At 36.0% G+C, this 22,875-nt stretch overlaps 2 protein-coding genes across 6 annotated transcripts in view; one reads left to right on the top strand and one right to left on the bottom strand.

The window, feature by feature from the left end:
* Positions 1 to 8,141, bottom strand: part of PMS1 (PMS1 homolog 1, mismatch repair system component) — a 98,494-nt gene extending 90,353 nt beyond the window's left edge. The window contains exons 1-3 of one of the 4 annotated variants that reach the window (XR_010839152.1): positions 7,997 to 8,122; positions 6,907 to 7,022; positions 2,689 to 2,840 (exon numbers count right to left, since the gene is read on the bottom strand). Coding sequence is in view for 3 of the 4 variants with exons in the window: in XM_067026450.1 (XP_066882551.1) it covers positions 2,689 to 2,820 (132 nt within the window). In the remaining variant the exon portion in view is untranslated. Of the gene's footprint in view, positions 1 to 2,688; positions 2,841 to 6,906; positions 7,023 to 7,996 lie in introns of all 4 variants that reach the window. The other 3 variants (XM_067026450.1, XM_059052546.2, XM_067026451.1) reach the window with 3 other exon arrangements.
* Positions 8,142 to 8,206: 65 nt separating this feature from the next.
* Positions 8,207 to 21,823, top strand: ORMDL1 (ORMDL sphingolipid biosynthesis regulator 1). Of its 2 annotated transcripts, none has more exons than XM_059052553.2 (4): positions 8,207 to 8,351; positions 9,963 to 10,143; positions 14,973 to 15,124; positions 18,769 to 21,823. In XM_059052553.2, the coding sequence occupies exons 2-4, from the start codon at positions 9,970 to 9,972 to the stop codon at positions 18,902 to 18,904; spliced, it is 462 nt and encodes a 153-aa protein (XP_058908536.1). In that variant the 5' UTR covers positions 8,207 to 8,351; positions 9,963 to 9,969; the 3' UTR covers positions 18,905 to 21,823. The 2 variants fall into 2 exon arrangements, with proteins under 2 accessions (XP_058908536.1, XP_058908539.1); XM_059052556.2 differs by having other exon boundaries at positions 8,252 to 8,351; positions 14,973 to 15,145.
* Positions 21,824 to 22,875: the final 1,052 nt, after the last annotated feature.

Raw genomic sequence — 22,875 nt, 5'->3', positions numbered from 1 at the left:
TAAACAGTACTTTTAGTATATAAGGACATTAAACTATTATCACATTTACAAACAGAATGTAACACAAGTGAAATGGTTTTGTCATTTATCTTTTATGGAAACTTAACATTAAAGAAGTAAGAGTTTAAAAAAAAAAAAAAAAAAAAGAAGTAAGAGTTTAAATTCTTAACTCTACCAATTCCTAGTTATGGTACTATTGTTTTCCTTGGACTCAGATTCAACTGTAAAATAAGGAAATCAGTATGATCTTCAAGGTTCCCTAGAAGTATTTCAGTATGATAGGCATTTATGTTTAAATTTATGTTTAAACTTGCCCAGAAATATTCTTCTAAGTTATATACACCTTTGTATATATAATCTCTCAAATAAAACAGAATACCATCACCATCAAAAACACCAGCTGGTTCTATCCACCAAGAGTCTACCAATCATCATTATTCAATCTGATTTTTAATACTTTGTCCCTGAACTACTTATTGCTTTTATAAATAAATAAAAATCTGCTATAACTTTCTAAATTTCTTTCTGCAGATAGTCACCTAACAGACTGCTGAGAAAATATAGCTAACTGGCAATCTCAGAGTTTTTAATTTGAAAATGGAGGGAGAAAAACAAATCATAGCTTAATATTGGTAATTTAATACTAAAAATATGCATACATAACAAATACAAAGACTAAATTCCTAGAGTGATCACACTTTCTATGATACCATATACTAAATTTGGTAGTAAGCTTCTATCATAAGCTTTACTTCACAAAGTTTATTTGTGTGGCCTTAAATGCAGGTTACAAAGGGAGAAAAAATCTTCCTACAATTCTGATGACTCTGTTATTTAAAAATAATACTTTTTAATAACCTAAAATTATATAATACTGTGTCATTACTTTTTAGATAAATTAGAAATAAAAGGTGTTGGGGGGAGACACCTAAGATTTAGTTTCTTATCTCTCCCTCGATCTAAAAATTATCTTTCTGGGAATAGCTTGTCTGCTTCATTTTATAGAAAAATAATTAACTATAGAAATGCAAATCTTTCAATATAAATAAGAACTCCAGGCAATGCAAATCTTTCAATATAAATAAGAACTCCACACACCTGAGTAAAATAACACAAAGATCTGTTTAAATGTTTAAAATAATATTTACATGTTTAATTTACTAATTATGAAAACATTCCTAGTCAGAACAGTTATTACTGTATGAAACTATAATAAAACAGATCTTATTATGTAAAGCAACAGACTTGTTTATTCTAAAATTCTACAAAGCAGGAACTGGCAAATGTCAAGAGACTTAAATATGCAGCAGGATAAAAATGTGTATGTATTTTAATTTACTTTTTAAAGAGGACTTTTGTTGGCTCTGTAAAACTATTTCTAAAAACTATGTTTTTCTTCCAAGAACTTTGAGAACAAGGCGTATGTTTGCCTGCCTAAGATTCTTAAGTTAAATTTGTCAGATATAATTATATAATCCTATTTAAGCATTATCAACTGTATTCTAATCAGACTGAACTGACTACATAAAATGTCTAAGAAAAAGAAAATGTCTTTCTTTCGGTTTAATTTTTTCATGTTTATAAAGCTTTTACTATATTATTTAAAACCAAAGTAGCAGTTTGATACACTATAAAACAGCAGTTCTCAGCATCAACTAGAAACTTGTTAGAAACACAAAGTTGGGGCCCTACCTAGAATCTGAAATTCTGCGGCCCAATAACTGTTTTAACAGACTCCCTAAAATTACTGATGCACCCAAATGTTATGAAAACCACTGGCATAGAGGAAAGATCCTGAATGAGTTTTAGAGTCATAAAGACCTGGATTACAATCTCAGCTCCAGTACTTACTACTTACGTGACTTTGGGAAAGTTCTCAGAACCTCAATTATTTATAAAATGAGTATAGCAGTAGCTAATTCACAGAGTTTTTACAAGGAGCAAATGGGTAACATATACATAATATATGCATATGTATATGAAAAGGGAAGGTCTCTTTCCTACAAAGATATTCATATCAGTAGTCTTTCTAATGCCATAATACCAGAAATAATATGAATATCTGATAATTAGGAAATTACAAAAAATGTATTCTTACATTCACTCAAATTTATTTACCATTTATGTACCAGATACTGGACAGGTATAGAGAACACAAAAAAATATAGACCTTACCTCCATAAGCTAGTAACTTATAACAGGGCAGGTAGACCTGAAGACTAATTGTAATAAATCATAATAAGAGTCATAAGTCATTATTAACTCAAATGATTTAATATGTAGCACTTAAATTTAAAAATGCGAAAACTATGAAGCAACAAGGGGCACAGTTCTGAAATAAGATTAGGTAGAAAAAACAAAATGCAAATGAGAATATATAAAACAAGTAAACACAAATAACCAAGGATAAGTATTTGTAGAAAATACGGACAAACTAAATTCATGTTTTATGTGATAGATTCCTTTAGAATAAGCTTTCCTTTATAATTTCCTTTAATGTTACTGTAACACTGATCTAAATTAAAACTTATTTTTAAGAATTTACTCTTAAACAAGACAAAGGATTCAATGTACTAAGAATAATTCACTGTTATATAAAGAAAAGAAAGGTAATAATCGTATGAAGAAAACATCTGTCCAACCCTTTTTTGCTTTAAAAGTACTTGTTAGCATCTCAGGGACACTCACCAGTTTAACATCTATGCTTGTGGCACCAGCATCCAAGGAGTTTTCAATAAGTTCTTTTACGACACTGACCACTGAAGTGATTATTTGAGAACTTGAAAGGAGGCGAACTGTTGCTGCCGGCAGCTGTTTCATTCTAGCTTTTAGCAGAGTAGCTAGAAAATAAAATATAAGTTGTAAAAATAAAAATTGTTAAACATTCCTAACAGAACTGATAGCAACAACAGCAGCAATAACAGCAATGCATATTTATTGAGCCTCACTGTATGTAAGGATCTACTGTTAACCACATAGTATTAAATCATTTATTTCTTATGAATACCCTTTAAAATAGATGCCATTATCATCTCCATATTATAAGACTAAGGCACAGAGAAATTTGTTGGTAAATCACAGTATGTTACTAATTGAAGAATGTTAAGAACAATTGTGCAATAAGTGTAATATATGATGTGTCTGGTTAGGAATCACCAGATGCTGCTGTCAACTGTTATGCAGATAATGTCAGTCATGTGTCTTAATGGCAGTTGCTCTTGAACATTAGTCATCTACACATTCTGATGAATTACAATATCTCTTTCAATTATTGAGCTCTTTTAGAGTTAAGAAATCTGACTCTAGAATTACTCTTAATCTAAACTAGTCATACCCAGACCTATCATATCAGATTACTATCCTATGCACTACTGTGTCTAAAACATCTTTCATATCATGTGGCTCCCCGAAGCCAAATTATGATAAAGCTCAAATCCATATGCTGGCATTCAAGGTCCTTTACATGCCGATCCAACTTGTACATCCAAAATCTCTCTGCCAGTAATTGTTTTAGCCATGAAACCCTTTGTCTGAAACCTTTTCAAACAAAGAAACAAAAAAGTTTCATATGGAAATCACATATGTAAAATTTGCAGGGAGTGGGGTTTGCAACTACCTTAATGCCTAACTCAGAAAAGATTTCAGGAAAATAAAAAATACCAGCTTGACAACACACAATTCCTCTAGAGTCATGATTTTATTTTACAATAAAATGGTCTCTGTTTAGGATTCTTTCTCAGGCAACTTAAGACATAAAACAAGAAGTCACATAAAGTTTAAGAATAAGTAACTGAGCAAGAAATGGAGTATAGCCACTACAATGATTACATAAAATTTTAAGGGATGCATTTCTGGGAAGAAGTCAATATACTGAGTTCTGAATGGTGTTAACTATTCACAATTCATAACTATATTTTGCTTTGTACGAGGCAAAGCTGATTAGCACAATGGAAAAATATGCCACTAAATATTATTATACACTAATAGCTATACAATGTTGAGGAAATTAAAATTAAACTCTGAAACTCAATCACCTAACCTACAAAATAGAGATAATGATGATATCATATGGTTGTGGTGAGAAGTAAATAAGATAATGTATACAACTTATTATAGTGCTTGGCATATACATGCTAAAAATCCCAGGATCTTTGGACTAAATTGAGTTCCTCCAAACTACTACATGAATACCACACCCCCCAACACACTTCTAACCCCTAGACCCACAGGAGCTAACCCAGTGCTTGGTATCAGGTTAGGTCTGGGTTTAAGAAGTCTTCTTCCTTAGTTTGAGAGTCCCAGGGATCTAAGAAAAACACTTATCAAGCAAGCTTTGGGGTATAAACCTAGTCTCACCTCAACCTTCCCTCCTTCTGCAGAGATTAATTAATCTCTTTATTAATCTCATCATCTTTGTCTCATTCTCTATAATCTCTCTTCCAAAATCTTCTATTTCTCCCCAGCTAGTCCCTAATTTCATCCCAATCTTCCCCCTCTTCTAGTTTACTGAGATCAAGGCAGACCACAGCATGAACTCTATCTTCACACACTTTACCTCCTCCACCATACTGTGTCCTTTGGTTTCTTAAAATGTCTCCACCTCTACCCATGTTCTTCTTCACTCAGTCTCAGACCAATGCCTCTTTCTTCTAAACTAACACTTTCACCTAGTTTCTTTATCTAGTCCCATCCCTCCTCCAGGCCTCTTGGTCTTGAAAACAAAAACAAAAATTCTTCTCTCAACCTTATTAACTCTATGATTATCTTCTTTATGAAGCCAAACTTGAAGTAACCTGTATTCACCGTCACCAATTCCCTATCAACAACTCACTTCTAAAACCCTTGCAAAATAGCTTACACAACCACTGCTAGGATTTTGTTTTCTTCAAGTTCACCAATGAGCTCTTAAATCATCAAATCCTTTTCTCAGGATTCACATTCCTTGATATCCCTGAAGCATGTGACAATGATGATACTCCCTATTCTCAAGGATTATACCATCCATCAATATCTCTTGGATCTCTTCGTGTTTTCTTCACTCTCTTCCCAGAAAAATGGGCATTCCCTAGTCCCTCTCCCCTCTTCTTATATACCCAAAACCCTATAACCTTAGATGTTATAGAATAACATCTGAATCTACATCCCAGCAGTGATCTCTCTCTTCCCAAGACAGGCATTTCTTACAATCAGTGTCACTGCTACCTCAAAACGTTTATAAAATAGAACTTATCTTCTTGTTCCACCCTCCATACCTCCCACTTAACTTTGCTATTTCTCTTAATAACTCAATGTTCTTAGTGACCAAGGTCAAAAATTTCAATCTTCCTTTGCCAGCAATCCCACCCTATTTGCACCTCCACTTTCTCCTAATGCAATACTATCTATCATTCTAGACCCGGTTTCAATATCATTTGTAACATGGTCCTTTCTGATCACCCAGCCAGGAATGACCCTTTCCTCCCATTACGAAAGAACTTGGCTTGCTTAACACACCCCTGTCCTGACCTATACAACCTCTGAATGCACAGAATTATATACTTCTGGATGCAACACAGAGTAATCAGAGTACTTCACTCAAGGTGAGTACTTCATAATTATTAATGAAGTGGACACGAAAAATAATTTTATCGGCACCTACCTCATGCCAAGGTAAACATTAGGAAAAGTGACCTCCTTCCCAGCAAGTTACCACTGCCTTAACTCCTACCCTTTATTTATTCTATTTTAACTGGACTCCATATCATCCCCTTCATCACCTGTATCTCCTAACCAGGCTTTTTTCTAGAATCCAGGGCCTTATTTCCAACTACTTTCTAAATATCATCATTTAGATGACAGAAAGGCACCCTAAACTCAACATGTCCCAAAGAGATCAGATCTTTCTCTCATTAACTGTCGTTCTTGCTATATTTATTTGATAATAAAAATAACAGCTAACATAAGTTACTTAAATATATATATATAATTATTCCAGTTAATCCTCACAACAAGCTTATGTATAGTGTCACTCCTCTATCACAAACAGGATTTAAAAGCTTGATCGCTTGTTCCAAGATCACACAACTATTAAGTGACTGATGCACACCTGCATATTTTGTCATGTTTGACTCCACAGGCTATGCTCATCCAGTCTCACAAAGCAAAATTAGAAACCTTGAGTCATCCTTGAAATTCTCCTCACTCTCTACATCCTGCCACCCACTCCTGCCTATCTTACCACCTAAATATTTCTCAAACTAGTTCTTTCCTCTATCCCTATAGCTACTGCCTCTGTTCAGCCCTTCAACAATTTTCCCCCGACCTATTGAAATAACCAGCTAATTGACAGCTTGCCTGGAATCTCAACCACCTACAGGATTCTTTCCGTAATTTACATTCAATCATGTTGCTATCCTACTTAAAATTTTATAAAGATTTCCAACTACTAACTAGGTTAAACCCAAACTCTTTATCAATTGGACCCCTGTCTTTCTAATCTCATCCCACTCTTTTCCAAATGCACACTAAGCCAGTCATACTATGCAACTTGTCTTTCTTAATATGGTGGCAGTGACTCCTTCCTTGGCTCATAAGGTTCCCTTTCTCTGCTGATGACTTCTCACCATCCTTCTAGATTTAGTTCTTCGAGGAAGCCTTTCTTATCAGCTCCAACCCCTGCCCCAACAGATTAGGCAGTCCTTCCTCTGTACTCCCAGACTACTTTTTCTTTATTTCTAACCCCAAACCCATCACACATTATTCTAAGTATTGTATTTCTGTCCCTTCCTCCTGGCTGAGATATATTTGAGGATATATTAATCTCATATCCCTAGCACAACCTCTAGAACATAACAAGCATTCCACCATATGTGTACCAAATGGCATCTTTTGAAAAGTGGAAGGGTTGATATCAGGCTTACGACTCACAGCAAAGAATGTCTAACAATGCCAGGAATCAGTCTTCTATATTTGCTGAGAGGTAAATCAAACACTCTTGAAAGAGTGCTGATGATCAGGAAATTCAGTTAAGGCTAACAGTGCACCTAAAAAAGAAGTAAAGATCAGAGAACTCATAGATAAACTTTAGGAAGAACACAATGAAATAATTATTTTTTTAAAAAAACGTAATAAATCTAACCTAATTGGTTTTATAAGGCCATTAGAAATACAATATATGTACACATATATATGTGTATGTACAGTCAACATTCTCTTACACCAATTTTGAAAAGCCACTGTAAGTTATTTCAACAATATAAATTTAAAAAACTCTGTGTACTGCCAAGCTTATGAAATTCAATATCAAAGATGATTCCAAATAATCTAGTTTTTTCCTCCCCGTTCTTGAATGAGATCAATTAGTGGGGGAATTCCCTGGAAGTCCAATGGTTAGGACTCCAAGCTTTTTCTGCCGAGGGCGCGGGTTCAATCCCTGGTCAGGGAACTAAGGTCCCCACAAGCCGCCCTGCAATCCGCGGGAGCGGCCAAAAAACGAAGAAAAAGATCAATTCTTGGTAACCACATTTCCTCAGCATATTACACAGGTACCTGTCTTCAGCGTGTAGACCGACCCAGAATGACACCAGTAAAAATCATGGTTAACCGAAAAGTCTGCTTCCGCCACTTGCATGATGCCACAACCTACAATATTATAAAACCCCTCACTCACACTGTAGACAGGCTGAGTTATCGCAGTCAGAGGTTAAAGTTTCTTCCTGGCAAACAACAACTTTAAGGTCTGCACCCAGAAGGATCTGAGGAATGGGCTGGAACAAAGGCCTAAACACCATTTAGTCAGTAAAGTCCAAATCAGACATTAAGCAGCCCACACCTGCTGGGAGACCGCTCTCCAGGTGTGCGCGCCCGCGAGCCGGGCTTCGTCCGCTTCCCGCCCCGCGAGGGGAGGGGGGGATGGGCGCCCACGGCGGCGCTCCCGCCCCGACCGGGACAAGTGGAGGGGAGGAGGCTCTCGAGCTTACGATATAAGAATGAATACCCGTTAGCCACACGACACTACCTTCTTGCTCGCGCGAGGTGGGCAACAACAATCCACTAGCGGACCGGCCGGCCTCCCGCCAGCAGCCCAGGCCTGGCCTGACTGATCCCCGACTCACCCACAACGCACGCGAGGCGGGGCGGGCACCAAGCGCACCGCCCTTAGTCCCGCCCCGCCCGGCGAACGTGGGATTGGCGCCTCCCTCAGCCAATGCCCTGGCAGCGCGTTCCGCCCTGAAAGCTTCCGCAAGCTGCGCCGCGCCGCGCTGCGTTGGGGCTGGCCACTCGCGTTTCGCCTGAGGAGGCGCTGCCGTCGGCACTGCAGCCGCCGCGGAGCTGATACTGCTCCGAGCCAGCCGCCGGGAGTGGGGCGGCGGGTGAGTGGGCACAAACGGCTGCCGGGACTGTGCTGCTGCCCGTGCAGTGGGGAACTGCTGGCGGGCCCGGGTCGGCTTGAGGGGAAAGAGTGGACTCCGGCTCAGTCCGCGGCGCCCTGTCAGGCCGTGCGGGCCAAGTGGTCCCCAGGGCTTGCCCCCCAAACCCCCGTCGTCGCATCCTGGCCCTGACGGGATGTGCAGCTCCGAGAAGAAAGGGGCGGGGCGGGGGGGGGCGCTGTGGCAGTAGCAGCGGCGGCTTTTGCTGAGCTTCCACTAGCTGGGAGCTCCGGCCACCGGGGAAGGCTGCGGGTGACGGTAGCGGCGGGGGTGGAGGTGGGGGCGCGTCGCTGTGGGTCGCCCGGCACCGCGAGGGCAGAAGCCGATAGGCTCTTCGCTCTCTTAAGTCATTGTTTGCCAGTCCTGAAGTGGCGTGGCAGACTCCCTGGAAGGGTTTTCTGGCCTGGGGTAGAGTCAGTGTTTGCCTTCCAGCTCAGATGTAAATTTTAAGCCTACTTTCGAGCTTTTTTTTTTTTTTTTTTTTCCTATCCTGTCGAAAATGGGAAAGGCATCTTGAGTGGAGGCACGTTCTAAGTATAATTTATAGCGTATAAAAAGAATGTAACATGGATGGTGGATGTTTGGATTGGAGGAACTTTTTATACATTTAAATTTGAGGTTTTTGCTTTGTTTCAGTGCAACCAACTTTCATCACCGTAAGTCTATAGATTTTTGGAGGGAGAAGCCATTGTACTCCAGAACACTTGTTGGACGGGGTTCGGAGAAATTCCTCTCTCAGTGCCAACTCTGTAATAGAAAGCGTTTATACATTTTAAAATCAGAGCTGTTCGAAATATAATGTAGCTCTGCTCCCCCCACCCCCAGTCTCAGAAAGAAAGGAAGAAAGAAGGGAGGGAGGGGAAGAAGGAAGGAAAGAATGAGAGAAAACCAAAGTTTTTGGTTAGGTGACTAGAGTTAAAATACGCAGAAGAAAGACTCCTTGTTTAAACCTAATTGTATCACTAGGTTGAGAAACAAGCCTTATCCCTTGACCATGTAAAATTTCCACCTCATTATGTACCTCGCAGCTTCAGTACTCATAAAGGAGTGATTTGAACTCTGACCACTCTTTATGGACACAACAGTACATTAAATGTAAGAATCTGTCTACTCAGAACAGACTGGTTAGGTCAGCTTTGCTTTTTTATATATTAGTTTATTCTGTTGGTAAATTTACCTCCTGAGTTTTCACTGTACACTCATAAGAAAATGTAGGTTTTCTCTTTCAGTTTGAGTTTTCCTGCCCATTACTTCATTTAATAAAACCAGCATGCTTGAAGACAAGCTTTAGGAAAGGCATTTTAACTGTTTATTTTTTCAACAAGAAGCATAAAAATAAGTCTTGCTTGTCTTACTGGGGAGTTAGATATTAAGAATTATTTACTGCCCTCGTCAGCATGTGCAAGTAGCATATTTTGGAGGGTCTATTTGTTCTATTTAAAAATGATGAGGGAAAAAAATAATCCCAGTAACACTTATTTTGTCACGTCAGAATTAGGAGTACTTAGGTTTCCAGTTATATCAGTGTTGATTCATCCCATTGCTTTCCTACAGTGCAAACATGAATGTTGGAGTTGCCCACAGTGAGGTGAATCCAAATACCCGTGTAATGAACAGCCGGGGTATGTGGCTGACATATGCTTTGGGAGTTGGCTTGCTTCATATCGTTTTACTCAGTATTCCCTTCTTCAGTGTTCCTGTTGCTTGGACCTTAACAAATGTTATACATAATCTGGTAAGAATTTCACCTTATACTGAACACTCAAGGTCTAATGGTTTTACAGAGACTGGGCAAGGCAGGAATGGGAAGTTATTGTTTGATGGGTACTGTTTTGCAAGACGAAAAGAGTTGTGGAGGTGGATGGTGGTGATGGTTGCGTAACATCGTGAATGCACCGAATACCATTGAACTGTATGCTTAAGAGTGGCTAAGATGGTCCATGTTATGTGTATTTAAACATAGTTTTTTAAAAAGCTTAAAGTTTTATGTTACAAAGAAGAAAAACACGACTCAGTTTTTTTAAACAGTTTGATTGAGATATAAAATTCACCCATTTAAAGTACAGTTCAGTGATTTTTAGTATATATGACAATTCTGAAGAATACTTATCTGGAATAAGATTATATTTTTCCTATCACTTTATATTTATATTGGATCCTTTTTGTAAGTAAGACATTTTTTTCTCCTGTTGGTTTTATAAAATCTGAAAAATAGGGCATTTTAGCAAAAATTACAAGACACTGTAATTCAGGCAACTATTATATATTGATTAACCAAAATGTATCAGAGGAAGTAATTATGTTTTTTGGTTAACTGGAGTCTAATGAATATCTTTGGTTTAAATCCTTTCTAAATTATATATATATATATACTTTTCTATTTCAGTATAGAAATTTTGAGTTGAATCATATCTTATATGATTCAGAAACTTACGGTGCCTTAGTTCTTCCTGTTGACTATTGTTCTTTTGTATTATATGATAGCTCTACAAAGTACCAGAGGTTAAATTGACTCTACTGACCATATCATGCAGCCCTGAAAATTGCCTGTTTAAAAGCAAACAAAACGTGATAGTGACTTTTCTTGTCCTTAACAGCCTATTAAAGTAGAATGAAAGGGGAGAGATCTGGTTGAGACTTTTAATTAAATCCAGATTAACTATATATTTGTTTAAAGATCTACCCAAAATGAAGAGCTTAGAACTTTAAGACAGAAAAATGTAGGAGAAATAGGTTTTTAAAAAATTGATATTATTTATATTTTCTGTAAAGCATTTGAAGTTGACTGGAGGACGACAAAGATGATGTGGTAGAGATCAGTGAATGTCCCTTTAGTCCATTTTATGTGATAGACTTTGGAAGGAAGTGTAGAAAAACACTTTTTAAATAGTCACTTCTCTGAAATATTTGACACTAATCATATCCCTTTTATTGGAATTCGTTTCCTTTGGCTTCCATGGGATTGCTTTTTCCTAGATATATTTCTGACCTTTCCTTTATTATTTCCTCGTGCACAGTTTTCTCTTTTCCTTTCTTAAATATTACTGTTCTCAAGGTTCTTTTCTTCATCTCTTCTTATGATATATATTCTATCTAGGTTACTTCATCTATCTGTATTTTCAGTTAAATGTTAAATGATGATGACCATATTAATATTGCAAGATCACCTTGCACCTTAAACCAAACAAGTATAAATTGAATTCATTCCTGATATATCCCTTACCACCCACCACAATCTGTTCCTGGATTTTGTTCCTAATCTAATCTAAAGGTACCACTATCTGCCCAGTAAGCCAAGCCACATAGCTGAATGTCAGAGGTAAAGTGATTAATATAATGTATTATCCAAACTGAGACTTTTGAGAGTAAAAGAGAGCTCTAGTAATAACTACTCCAAGAGAGTAAGTGAAAATCAGGACCACCCATAGAAAACTAGTATATATAGTCACCCTAGACTTAGGGTAACTCTTTTTCCTTTATATTCCATATCCATTTAGTCAAAGCCTGTCTATTCTACTGCTTTACTGTCTTCAACTTGATCCTTATGGGCATTGCTATAATTTCATGCCCGTTTTTCCCCTCAGGTAGATTACACCAGCAGATCAAGTGGTCTCTTTGACGCTTCTCTACTCTACTTTCCTTCATTCCAATTTGGCAGGGTGATATTTTTGAAATTCATGTTTGTTCAGGTCACACTCTTAAGTCCTTCAGTGATTCCTTGTTACATTCATAGTAAAATGCCAAGTTCTTTGTGTGGCATACAAGACCAGTTGATAATACAACAGAGGCAAGATAGAGACACAATCTTAACATCTCTCCAAACACAAGCTGTGCTCTACAATAATGAAAATCATCTTCTCTCACCTTTTTGCTTTGGCTTAGGCTCTTCTTCCACTATTTTAATACCTCTTCCTCCTTCCTACTCTTCCTGGCTAATTCCTGTTTCTCCAGGAAAAATACTCAAGTGTCACCTCTTCCAGGAAGCTACAAAAGTCCCATGCTGCATTCTTTTTTCATGTATTTATCATCCTTTTATAATTAGCAGTTTATCTTTTTTGTTTTTTAATTTCTTTATCCCTAAAGACCTATTTAAATGTTTGCTGAATAAATTAGTCTGTTCTCACATAATTTTCCCTTCTCCAGTGGCACATGTATTAAATGTACTTTAGAAGTCATCTCCTCCCTTCATGTTTTCAGTTGGTTGACTGAGACTGAGGCACAGTATATGACCATGGACAAAGGACAGGTAATGAGAACAAGTAGGGAAGCAAATTTCTGACTTCTTAGTCCTCCACTAAAAACCTGACTAACCAGCCATAGATGTGGCAATTACATGATGCCAAATGTAAATTTCTTTTGAAGTTAGCCTACGTTAAACCAATTAAAAATGTGAAATACATACTGCATGCTTTTAAACATGGCAAAATAGACCAAATATGGGAAAAAAGAAAAAACATGGTCTCTGTCTTTCTGAACCATATAGTAGAAACCTAAAGCAATTGTTTTTACTCAGTGCTACAGTTCACTCTTAGAAATTTTAATACTTCACAAAATTCTTATCCTAGCTTTTAAAATGAAAGAGAATTCTCTTCATTTTGAGTCAGTAAATATTTGTTAAGGGCTAACCATGAGCTATATACTTTTTTCCCTAATTCTTTTAATGTGGGTATAAATCATCCATCACTAAAATTTTATAGAAAAACTATTAAAATAAAAATAATGGGGCTTCCCTGGTGGCGCAGTGGTTGAGAATCCGCCTGCCGATGCAGGGGACACGGGTTCGTGCCCCGGTCCGGGAAGATCCCACATGCCGTGGAGCGGCTGGGCCCGTGAGCCATGGCCGCTGAGCCTGCGTGTCTGGAGCTTGTGCTCCACAACAGGAGAGCCCACCACAGCAGGAGGCCCGCGTACCTCAAAAAAAAAAAAAAAAATACCACGTGAAAATGGTTTCTTGTGCTTACAGAATAAAAACATTCCTTGGCTTAATGTCATCTTGCCTTAATATCTAATACTTGCTTTGTATGAGCCCTTGTTCCTGAGGTAGTCAGGCTAATGGGAAAACAAACATTATGTAAACAACTTTAATACAATATGTTGTGCTATAGTAAAAGTATTTTCAATAAAATTCTATATATGTACATAGGCAAGAGGTTAATTATTGCTAATGAGAAGGGCTTCACTAAGGAGTTATCATTTGAGCCGAACCTTCAAGACTGAGGAAGGTGACAAGGAACCATCAAGGCTTTAGCCTCAGCAACAAGGACCCTTTCCCTCCTCTGCATTTCCTGAGTACTTTGATTGTACCTTTGATAGTAATTTCTGCCCTATATTGTAGTTGTTTATGCATATATATATATTTTTTCCTTACCATCTCTTAGAAGATTGAACTTTTTCAAGGCATTGGACATGTCTTGTTCAATTTCATATATGCATATAGGTCCTGTGTCCTGTACATATTAGCCACTTATTAAATGTTTGTAGAGTTATATCCAATTGAACATGAATCCATTCCTCTGTTGCTTAAGTGTTACTGTAGGTAAACAACTTTTAAATTGCCTAATGGAATAACTATAGGAAACAGATAGACTAAGCTTTGAAAACAAGGGCTCTCTTAGCCTAGTAGAATAATGTAAAATTTCAAATCACTAATATTTATATATTTTTCCATATATTTATTAAAAGTTGAAGTAAAAAAAATGACATCACATCATGACTTTAGTAAGTAAAGCTGTTTCATGACCATATATAGGCTTTATTCTGTTACCAGTGCCTCAGACAGTGATCCTGCAATGAAGCATTAACTATCAATCTAAATGGGCATCTCAAGTAAACCACATCTGGTATACATTGGCTTTTTCCCCTAATTAACCACAAAATTAGATGCTTAAACATATCACTGGACAGAATGGCTTTTAGTAATTTTTTTTACTTTGATTTTTAAAAACTAACTTCAAAAGACACTATTGAGGTACAGTGGTGATTTTAAAAGTAAATTGTGTTGAACATTATACCTGCTACATCAAACCATCTTTGTTGCTTTGGAAAAGAACTATTGAGACAAAAACAGTCCTAATATTAAATATTTTCAAAACAATTTTCCCCAATACAGAGATTTTGTTTATTATTATTTCCCGATTTGTATGTTTTTATCATTTTATAAGTATCATCAGATTTACTAATATGATACTCTAAACTTTCCTACACATTAGAGAAAAGATAATTCTATCTCCCAACAGGAAATGTGTTAGAAAATCTAAATGTAATGATGCAAAGCTACCGTGATGGTACTTTTCGTTTATTTTCAATTTAATAGGAGATGAAAACAGGTTACTTTTGGTTGACTTAGAGTGGTTTTCAACAAATAATATTTGCATGTGTAAGCCCCTAGAAGTTTTGTTTTACTGTGAAGAAACTGGCCACAGTCTTTCACAATATGAAATCTTAAAACTTGAGCTGTCAAGTTAATCACGCTCTCTGTCACAGACTGCAACTGTCTTAATGCTAACTGGCAAATACTAATTTTGTACTTGATATTGATTATATACCCCCTTGCTTGTTTTCCAGGGGATGTATGTATTTTTGCATGCAGTAAAAGGAACACCATTTGAAACTCCTGACCAGGGTAAAGCGAGGCTCCTAACTCATTGGGAACAACTGGACTATGGAGTACAGTTTACATCTTCACGGAAGTTTTTCACAATTTCTCCAATAATTCTGTAAGTGGTGGAAATTTTCAGGTATGAGGAGGTTTAGATGAGAGGAAGCCATCCTTTTATTAGATTAAATTTGAAATAGAAACAGAATATTTTGTTGAAAACCTGTATCAGTAAATTGCTACTTCATAGAGAGTATAAAATACAGGCAAAATTTTTAACAAGCTGGTAATAAACCAGTTTTCACTTCAGTCAAATATATATGGAGACAACCTTACATGTTTATCAGTATGACAAGACATTCTAGAATAAAAGTTAAATATATTCTAGTTCATGTCTTTAAGCTGCTTGCAAGAATACTAAACACATAGTCTTGTTCTGTATTCTACTATCAGATTAATCTCCCTAAACAAGGATTTGGATGATTTCAGATGAATTTCATTGACCACCTGCCACATTTGGATGTTCAAACTCCTTGGGAGAGACAGTATGGTTTAGAGAAAAGAGAGGTTAGGCTTTCATTGTAGGACAGACCCGGGTTGAATCCTGTACCTATCACTCAGCCTGCTTGGTTTGCTCATAAATAAAATTGTAGCCAATGGTGCCTAACTCAATCTGATGCTGTAAGAAATAAATGAGATAATACCTATCTGTAAAGCATTTAACCTTATATATGGTATGTAATTTCCTCCTATTACCTGATATTCAGGGTCCTCCACAAAATGGTTCCTACCTCATTTTTCCTTTATGTGACTATTTTACCCTCACCCAACTCCTACTTGCTCACACTCTTCTAAGCAGCATTTCTTAAATACTTCATGTATAGTCCTATTTCTATGCCTTTGTTCAAGTCATTTCTCCCACCTGAAATGCCTTCTCCTTTCTTAATTTATCTGTCTTATTTTTTTCTTTCAAGATTTAAATTGTGACCTTACCTTTGAGGTCTTTTCCTTAGCAACCAGCCTTCAGTGATAACGCTCTGCTTTGAAATCCATAGTAGTTGTTATATATCCCTTATTTATTGGTACTTTGTATTATTTCTCTATTATTATGTTTATTTCTACAAAGAATTTATAAGTACATAGATTGTTTTGAATTCCACACTCAGTTGCTTTCATATAATGGATGTTTCACATATATCCTAATCAAACACTCAATACCACTAAGGAGATATATATAGATAGATATATATCTCTCTATATATAGACATAGATATAGATATAGATTTATATATCCATTATAGAATCAGTGCAGTCTGCAGCAGCTGGAAAGACTTCTTGGAGGCATTAGAATTCCTTAAACTAGGACTTAGGGTAGGTTTTAGACAGGTGTTTAAGTTAGGGAAGACATTTTCAAATGAAAAGAATAAAGTAATCATAAAGTGATAAATTTCTTTTTCCTTATATTTATAGCACTTGGGAGGAAATTTTTTAAGTTTTTAATTGTTTTAGTCCCACATAAAATTCATGTCAAAAGAAAAATTATTTGTATGGCCTAACAAAGATTAATGCAATAACAAGAATAATGGTTATTCAAACAGCCCTAAATTTGTATTTTAGCTCTACTACTCTCTAGCTATGTGACTTTTGGCCATATTCTTGAAAGTCTCAGTTTCCTCATCTATAAAATGTTGAGGATTGCATTATAATACAGTTAACCCTTGAACAATGTGGGGGTTATAGGCACCCTCCCTCTGTGCAGTTAAAAATCCAACTATAACTTACATAGTCAGCCTTCTGTATCCCCATTTCCACATCCTCGGTTTCAACTAACTGCGGATCGTGTAGTAACTGTGGATCATGCAGTACTGTGGTATTTACTATTGAAAAATATCCATCTGTAAGTGGACCTGTGCGGTTCAAACCCTCATTGTTCAAGGGTCAACTGCACATGTAAAAAGCCTGACATATGCTGAATTTTCAATAGGAGCTATCACAAAAAAGGTGATATCACTTAAAAGGCTATCACTTAAAAGCCTAAGATGTACCTGTGTACAACACCCATATTTCTTAAAGTGTACTTTTGACCAACAGGTATGATTTTAAATATTCTATGATTAAATTCCTTATACAACTGAGGAAACAGCATTAAAGCCATCTGTGTAGCACTGATATTTTTCAGAGTGCATTTACATTTCCTTATTTGATCATTTGTCAGGTAGGTAGGATGAGTAATATTATCCCAGATTTTTAGATAAAGAAACAGATTCAAATGCATCATCTTCATCCAGATCTTGTAGCTAGTTGGAATTAAGAGCCCAGGTTAAACCCTAAACTTCTAGCTTCTAATACAGGTCTCTTTCTGGTATACTCTTTGGCAGATAAATGCTACCACATTGATTCCTACCTGGGTTTTGCATCCCCTTGGAGGGTTATGTAGGTTTTTGTAAGAGTCAAGTAATTTTCATATGATCCACACACACAATCAGTTTTTATTAAAAGACATAAAGGAGACATATGCTATGAGGAGGAGAAGCCATTCCAAGAAGATTTATTATTTCTAACATCAGATTACAGATTAAACCTGTAATGATGATGGGAAATTAAATGAGCTTACTGAATGTAAATGGTATCCTATTTTGTTCAGTTAAGGAAGTATGAAAACAGTCTTCAAGTATATGAAAGCAGGAAGACAGGATTTAAAGTAAGGATTGAGGAATATAGTTTATTCTCAAGAATGAACTTTCTGACTATAGTTTGTGAAATAGGTGGAAAAGTATAGAATTTCTCAATTTAGATGGTTCTGAAAATAATGTGTACAGTTCTCTGATGTTTTTAGTTGTACTTGGAAAATAGATGTTCTTTTCTAACCATATTACACAAGATATTTATCACTCCTTTAGAGGAAACACTATTAAAATACTTTTCTGTGTACTCTAAAAGTACTAATTAGACAAACACCCTTGTGCATAGTAACTTCTTAGTTATCATCAAGTAAGGTATGATGTTTTAGAATACTCTTTTAGTGGCCTCATGATGTGTCTTCATTTTGATGTACCCTTGGGTCAAACTAGGCATTCTTACTCTATGATCTGTGGTCTTAAAGGTGGCTTAGGCTCCTGAAAACAAATCCTCGGATATTGGATGTCTTTGAATATATATATGTACGTATGTTTGGTTATAGCAAAATAGCTGGAATTTTACAATAGTGTCTCTCAAGTTTCCCGTTATACTGGTTATATACCTGTTCAACTTCAGTATGGAAATGAGAACATCAAAACGGCAATCAAGTATTTGTTTTCTTTCAAAGATGCTAACTCTACTAATGCACTAACACCCGTTTTTCACAACTTTACAGCAGTAGTTTTTAACCTTTTGGTGGGTCACAAAACCGTTTGAGAATATGATGGATGCTTTGAATATGGACTTTCTCTTCAGATACATACACATAGATACAAAACTACACCTGAAGTTTCAGGAAGCACATGAACCCTAGTTTGAAAGCCTTCTGCTTTAAAGACAGTAGTAACTGTCTTGCATTAAAATGTGCATATATGCCTCCATTAAACAAATGTTTAAATCCCAAATAAAATTAATTTAGGCCCCCAAACTAAAACTTTTTGCTCTTGTTTTAGTGCTCAAAAAAATGGTTCTGCTTTTAGGTATTTATGTTTCAGTGGCCTTTTTCCTACCTTTAAATATTTTAAAAATTCTAAGTAATTTCACTTTTAGATGTTATATATATATTCTTAACTTTTATTTCTACAGGTATTTTCTGGCAAGTTTCTATACGAAGTATGATCCAACTCACTTCATCTTGAACACAGCTTCTCTCCTGAGTGTGCTAATTCCCAAAATGCCACAGCTACATGGTGTTCGGATCTTTGGAATTAATAAGTATTGAAATGTGTTTTGAAACAACAAAAATTTTTACAGCTACTGAGTTTTCTGTAAGGAAGGAATGGTTACTAAACTGCACTGTTTCTGTGATAATGTGAAATGAGAGGTTGCTACATTAGAGAGCCAATTGCTGGTTCTTCATATGCTGTTTTAAAGTGCAGATTCTTACAAGAACATGCCTTTGTTTAATGCATCTGGTATCCTTCTGAAGAGAGCCTTTAGAGGCAGGCTGGGCAGGCCCAGCTTATAAGTTAAATGGCTATAAAGTAAGGGTGTAGTAGATAAATCCAAGGAAATAAGAGATTTATAAGAAACTAAGTCCAGCTTAGCTTATAATGAATGGGCATTATGTTAGGAGAAGAAAATGTTTAATCATTCAGTCATGGTCAGTTTAAGCAGAGTTACATGTAAACCAGAATCATTTCTTTACAAGTTTATTATAGATTGTTTTTATTACCATGCATAGTCCTTTTATGTTATATAAGAGGATATATATCTCTTGTTTTATACAAACCAATTCCTACCTTATGAATATACTTTTTTGGTTTTGCAGGCTCAATATTGTATTGATAGATGAGTTCATTTTTACATTTATTAAGTTACTGAGTTCATGAAGGTCCACCTTCACGACTGATTGATGATAGAAGATAGTTAGGCACCTTAGAAGCAGCCTCTGAGTCGGCCTCCTAATTTTGAAACAAAGTGGGTTTTGCTGCCTTTCCAGATACAAGGCTGCTAAACCAATTAAGAATATAACTTATTTCTCGTAATTAAAGTATATGGTAACTTAAAGGTCTGCTTATTTGGTTGAGCAATCTAATTGTTGAAGTCTGCCATTCTTTAGTGATGGAAATTTATAATGGACAACTACATAGCCAACCTGTGATCTGGCAGAAACTGCTTCTCTAGCAATACTATCAGTAAATAATGGAGTCTTTTTTTAGCAGGTCTGCAGTGAAAGATACCATCTTTTCTTAGTCATCCTGCTCTCAATCTCCATACTTTTCCCATTAATATTTTGCCTACATGAATCTTAGTATAGATAACTCAGAATGGTAACTATTTCCAAAGCAGCAACCATATTGAATCCTTGTGACTTAAGAGAAGCTTTCTATAGTTGCTGACATTAATTGCAAGAAATAACTATATTCTACTTTGAGAAATAAACATGTCAAAAAAAGTTCTGATATGTGACAAAACTGAAAAACCTAGTAACATTTGTAAGCAAAATTGAGTGAAAAGAATTATAATACCAACTTAAAAATCAATATGTTTCAAACTGACTTTTGGGGATAATGATCATTGTTTTGTATTTCAAAAGTATTGAGTTTAGAAATCAGTTGTATGATAATGCCTTTGTATGTTTGTCTTTTCTCATGTATTTTTAAATAACCAGTAATCTATACTTTAATAAATTTTTCTTTGGTGTAAGGTTATTGCAAAAGCTTTCCAAAGTCAGTCATCGAGTTACAATTAAATTTTTCAAATTTTTTTAAAGCAATAAATGGTGAATTTGTAAAATTAAGGTAGCTAAAAAATATTCTTTTGTTTTCCTTCATTTTTAAGTTTATTTCAAAAGGCTTATATTTTTTGCACAGACTTCGGAGATAGAAATCTGCCTCTAATACAGGTTTTCTGCTGTTTTGCCTACTTTTGCCCTTCAGTGTTTTAAAGATATTTATTCAGTAGATATTTGAGGGCCCACTCTGTTGTAGGAATTGTTTTAGGTATTGTGAATACAGTTTGTAAGTAAGACAAACCAAGTCCTTTCCCTTATGTGCTTACATTCAAGTTGGAGAACAGATAATAAATGAGTAAACAAATAATATTATTTTACATAGTGATAAATGGGGAAAAAAATTAAGTCGGTGAAAGGCAGGGGAGCCTGCCTCAGAAAAGTCTTCCCTAAATATCCTAACTAAGGTGACATTTAGACACAGACCTTCCTGATGTAAAGGAGCAAGGAGTACAAAGATCTGGGGAAAGAGACTTTCCCGTACTGGTGATGGCAAATATTAAAGCTCTGGGGCAGGAATGAGGGTGGTGTGTTTGAAGAAAAAGCAGACAGTCACTGTGCCTGGAAAGGAGTAATAAGCAGTGAGAATGAGCTCAGAGAAGTAGGTAGGGGTCAGATCACTATAGGACTTTATAGACCGAGGTAAAGAACAAATTGTATTCTAAGCTTGACAAAGCTATTGGAGAGTTTTGCACAGGAGAGTAGAGGGATCTGGGGTTTTTTGTTTGTGTTGTGAAGGCTACTGGCTAATGTTGAAAAAAAACTGTTAAGGTAATGGGAAGCAGGAAAAATAGCTACTACAAGCAAAAGGTAGCTCAGACTAGGGAATTAGCTGATGAAGTGGTGAGAAGTGGTCAGATATGTGATATACGTAGCAAGTACAGCTCACAAAACACTGGTATATTGAAAGTGAGTAGGAGGAAGGGAACTAAAATGACTTATGGTTTTTTGGTCTTAAAACCTAGTGAATGGTTGAATAGTGAATATGAAAACTGTTCCCCATTTCACAAATTGGTAGAGTTTAGTGTAAAACAAAAACTCTTTTTTAAACAAAATCTATAATGACTATTGTTTGGAACAAAATCAATTGCTATGCTATAATTGCTCCTAATTTCAAGTCAGGACATATAATAATAAATTTCTTAATAGGCATGAGCTCAAAAATGCTACTGATTTTAGCATTCATTGGTGAATCTTTCCTGCAGCAGTTATTACTGTGGAGTTCCAGTGGTGGTTTTCTATTTCCCTCATTCCTTCTACATGTATTTATTGGAATTCTTTTGTAACGCATATTTTTCCTTTCTCTTCCATTTATTTATTCAATCATTTATATTATGGACTCATGGATATTTTAGTCTTTGGTTTATAATCCATTATAATCATTATTAATTTGTTGCTAAAACTGTCCCCCATCTTTGACCATTGGGAGTTCCCAGTGGAACTTCCCAAGTTAACTCCTGTGTTCTTTTGACTTGCCCCATCCTTTTTTTTAAACATAAGAATGGTATTTTTTAGGTTTATGTCACTATTGTCAATTAAACTAGAAAGATCCTGAAGGGGCATAGCTATCTCCTTAACTAATATCTGTATGAATTAGCCTTACAAAACTATATGATGCTAAGAGTTAGAAAAGACCTTAGAGGCTGTATTCAGCCCCATCCTTTACCTTGAATTTTCATCGACCCTCTATTCAGTTTCATTGACACCTCTATTCAGTTCTGTGTTAGCACTAATAAAGGAAGACTTACAACTTACAAGGCTGCATTTTTGTTATGGAATTTATGACATGTTTTACAATGAGCCAAAATTTAATCCTTATTCTGTATAACTCTTCAATTAACTTTTAAACTGTTATCAACAGCACTAATATTACCAGAGCCTTCACCATTTTCCATATGATATGGTTTCAAATTTCTCCCACTATCCTGGTAATTCTGCTGTAAGTTGCAATTTATTATATAGCCCTAAGCTAACTACAAGAGGTGATAGATGTGATGTCACTACAACAGTACCACTTCCCTTGTTCTGGATACTTTTTATTTTTAATGCAGCCTATTATTTTAGCTATTTTGAGAGCCATGTATCACTGATTCACTTTATGGTCACTAAAACCTCAAGTCCCAACATGTAGCGCTGTTCAATGGTGGCTTTCCCTTCATGTACTTATTTAATGGATTTATTAAACCAAAGTCTAAGATTTCTTATTTTTTCTATAGATCCCCATGTTGTTAGATTTTAGCCTATTGATTCATCTTGTCTAGCTGAAGGTGAATCTTCTCATGCAATATATTTCTCTTATAGTTTGTCTCCTATTTTAGTATATGTCACTAGTAAATATGACTCCAAATTACCCTCATGCTAATCCTGCAAAAGACAAATGCAGCAACCCAGTATAGACCAATGCAGTTTAATAATCTTTCTAACAGGACAGATAGAAAAGTGTAATTCCCAAAACAGTT

Source organism: Kogia breviceps, chromosome 2, assembly GCF_026419965.1.
Source record: "Kogia breviceps isolate mKogBre1 chromosome 2, mKogBre1 haplotype 1, whole genome shotgun sequence".
Taxonomy (NCBI): domain Eukaryota; kingdom Metazoa; phylum Chordata; class Mammalia; order Artiodactyla; family Physeteridae; genus Kogia; species Kogia breviceps.
The sequence above is the reverse complement of the archived record's forward strand: the minus strand, read 5'-3'. Positions and strand labels throughout refer to the sequence as shown.

Bases quoted from the DNA above. Each gene is read 5' to 3' on its own strand.
- ORMDL1 (XM_059052553.2), top strand. From the start codon at position 9,970: ATGAATGTTGGAGTTGCCCACAGTGAGGTGAATCCAAATACCCGTGTA. The intron at 10,144-14,972 runs GTAAGAATTTCA...CTTGTTTTCCAG, and splicing joins CAAATGTTATACATAATCTG to GGGATGTATGTATTTTTGCA. The intron at 15,125-18,768 runs GTAAGTGGTGGA...TTATTTCTACAG, and splicing joins ACAATTTCTCCAATAATTCT to GTATTTTCTGGCAAGTTTCT.